General features: G+C 49.3%; 1 protein-coding gene across 1 annotated transcript in view; it reads left to right on the top strand.

Annotated features, from left to right (window-relative positions):
* Positions 1-2,993, top strand: part of LOC123977798 (photoreceptor outer segment membrane glycoprotein 2-like) — a 7,239-nt gene extending 4,246 nt beyond the window's left edge. The window contains exons 2-3 of the mRNA XM_046060773.1: positions 1,864-2,110; positions 2,686-2,993. Of these exons, the coding sequence (XP_045916729.1) occupies positions 1,864-2,110; positions 2,686-2,940 (502 nt within the window). The 3' untranslated portion in view covers positions 2,941-2,993. The remainder of the gene's footprint in view (positions 1-1,863; positions 2,111-2,685) is intronic.
* Positions 2,994-3,054: the final 61 nt, after the last annotated feature.

Below are 3,054 nucleotides of genomic sequence, written 5' to 3'. Positions count from 1 at the left end.
CAGTAGCAGCAGTAGTAGCAGTAGTAGCAGTAGCAGCAGTAGTAGCAGTAGTAGCAGTAGTAGCAGTAGTAGTAGTAGCAGCAGTAGTAGCAGTAGCAGTAGCAGCAGTAGTAGCAGTAGCAGTAGCAGCAGTAGCAGTAGTAGTAGTAGCAGTAGCAGCAGCAGTAGCAGTAGTAACAGTAGCAGCAGTAGTGGCAGTAGTAGCAGTAGTAGCAGTAGTAGTAGTAGTGGCAGCAGTAGCAGTAGTGGCGGTAGCAGTAGTAGCAGTAGCAGTAGCAGCAGTAGTAGCAGTAGTAGCAGTAGCAGTAGTAGTAGTAGTAGCAGCAGTAGTAGTAGTAGCAGTAGTAGCAGTAGCAGCAGTAGCAGTAGTAGTAGCAGCAGCAGTAGTAGTAGCAGTAGTAGCAGTAGCAGCAGTAGCAGTAGTAGTAGCAGCAGTAGCAGTAGTAACAGTAGCAGCAGTAGTGGCAGTAGTAGCAGTAGTAGCAGTAGTAGTAGTAGCAGCAGCAGTAGTAGTAGTAACAGTAGCAGCAGTAGCAGTAGTAGTAGCAGTAGAAGTAGTAGCAGTAGTAGCAGTAGTGGCGGTAGCAGTAGTAGCAGTAGTAGTAGTAGCAGTAGCAGTAGTAGCAGTAGTAGCAGTAGCAGTAGCAGCAGTAGGAGTAGCAGTAGCAGCAGTAGCAGCAGTAGCAGTAGTAGTAGCAGTAGCAGCAGTAGTGGCAGTAGTAGTAGCAGTAGTAGCAGTAGTAGCAGTAGCAGCAGTAGCAGCAGTAGCAGTAGTAGCAGTAGCAGCAGTAGGAGTAACAGTAGTAGCAGTAGTAGCAGTAGCAGTAGCAGCAGTAGGAGTAGCAGTAGTAGCAGTAGCAGCAGTAGCAGCAGTAGTAGCAGCAGTAGTAGCAGTAACAGCGGTAGCAGCAGCAGCAGTGGCAGTAGTAGTAGCAGTAGTAGCATTAGCAGCAGCAGTAGCAGTAGTAACAGTAGCAGCAGTAGTGGCAGTAGTGGCAGTAGTAGCAGTAGTAGCAGTAGTAGTAGTAGTAGCAGTAGTAGCGGTAGCAGTAGTAGCAGTAGTAGTAGTAGCAGTAGCAGCAGTAGGAGTAGCAGTAGTAGCAGTAGTAGCAGTAGCAGCAGTAGCAGTAGTAGTAGCAGTAGCAGCAGTAGGAGTAGCAGTAGTAGCAGTAGTAGCAGTAGCAGCAGTAGCAGTAGTAGTAGCAGTAGCAGTAGTAGTAGCAGTAGTAGCAGTAGAAGTAGTAGCAGTAGTAGCAGTAGTGGCGGTTGCAGTAGTAGTAGCAGCAGTAGCAGCAGTAGGAGCAGTAGCAGCAGTAGTAGCAGTAGCAGTAGCAGCAGTAGCAGTAGCAGTAGTAGCAGTAGTAGTAGTAGCAGTAGTAGCAGTAGCAGTAGCAGCAGTAGTAGTAGCAGTAGCAGCAGTAGCAGTAGTAGTAGCAGTTGTAGCAGTAGAAGTAGTAGCAGTAGTAGCAGTAGTGGCGGTAGCAGTAGTAGCAGTAGTAGTAGTAGCAGTAGCAGCAGTAGGAGCAGTAGCAGCAGTAGTAGCAGTAGCAGTAGCAGCAGTAGTAGTAGTAGCAGTAGCAGCAGCAGTAGTAGCAGTAGCAGTAGCAGCAGTAGTGGCAGTAGTAGTAGCAGTAGCAGCAGCAGTAGCAGTAGTAACAGTAGCAGCAGTAGTAGCAGCAGTGGCAGTAGTAGCAGTAGTAGCAGTAGTAGTAGTAGCAGCAGCAGCAGTAGCAGCAGTAGGAGTAGCAGTAGTAGCAGTAGTAGTAGCAGTAGTAGCAGTAGAAGTAGTAGCAGTAGTAGCAGTAGTGGTGGTAGCGGTAGTAACAGTAGCAGCCATTAACAGCTGGCTGCTCCTTCCTGCAGCCGTCTGAGGAATAACGTGGAGGGGAAGTACCTGATGGACGGCGTTCCCTTCAGCTGCTGCAGCACCTTCTCCCCTCGGCCCTGCATCCAGCAGCAGGTCAGCAACAGCTCGGCACATTTCAACTATAACCAGCAGAGCCAGCAGCTGAACCTGTGGAGGAGAGGCTGCCGGCAGGCCCTGATGGACCACTACACCGGCATCATGCAGTCCATCGGCCTCACCGTGCTCCTCATCTGGCTGTTTGAGGTAAAGATCCACAGCCATTAAAATCCTTTCAACAACTCCGCAGCTGTTCTGGGTCCAGTTTGGGTTGGTATTAAGCTGGCAGAATGTCATCAGAAGGTTAAGGGCGTGAGCGCCAATAGTAGGGCGCTGGTTCCACATTCGTTTTAAGTCGTGAATCGCTGTATCCCTGAAGGCCCCGACCTTACCCGTCCTTTTTTTACTGGCACGTCTTGCAACAGATAGCTCTCCTGGCTCGCCACCTGCAGCGATAGTTTCAGTCAGTTTTTTCTCTTAGAAAACACCCTGATATTATACACTATGTAGATGACATGTGATTATATATTAATGATCTGTGATTATATATTAATGATCTGATCAGTGATGAATTTCCCATGCTGGCCTTCTCTGTCCCTCTAACTGCTGTTCTAACTGCTATAAATCTACCCATCCTCTGTAACTATTAGAAACAGACCAGCTGCCGTTTGTCATTGTGTATTTGAAATTCTTCATTCCACATATTGGTGAGCGTTGGTCAGGTCTGTCCAGCCCTGAGTCCATGCCACACCAAAGACACCGTGTTTTTCTTCTCCCACCAGCTGCTGGTTTTGACGGGAGTCCGGTACCTGCAGACAGCCATGGAGAACGTTCTCCGGCTGGGTGATCCTGACTCAGAGTCGGACGGTTGGATTCTGGAGAACAGCCTGGCAGAAACAGCCCGATCCAACTTTAACATCATCAAGAACCTGGGAAAGTGTTACCAGGTCGACGATGACCCAAACATCAATGTCCCGGTCGCCCCAGCTGAGCAGGAGGTGCCATCCAAGCAGGTCCACATCCCTGTGACCGGTTAGCATTCGAACTGAGGAGGCATGGACCTCTGAAAGACCAGGACGAGCTGGAACAAACTGACCGGCTTCAAAACCTCCAAGGTCTCAAGAGATGCTCTGTAGCCGTGAATGACTTCC

The sequence above is a fragment of the Micropterus dolomieu genome, linkage group LG10 (assembly GCF_021292245.1).
Source record: "Micropterus dolomieu isolate WLL.071019.BEF.003 ecotype Adirondacks linkage group LG10, ASM2129224v1, whole genome shotgun sequence".
In the NCBI taxonomy this organism is placed as follows: domain Eukaryota; kingdom Metazoa; phylum Chordata; class Actinopteri; order Centrarchiformes; family Centrarchidae; genus Micropterus; species Micropterus dolomieu.
The sequence above is the reverse complement of the archived record's forward strand: the minus strand, read 5'-3'. Positions and strand labels throughout refer to the sequence as shown.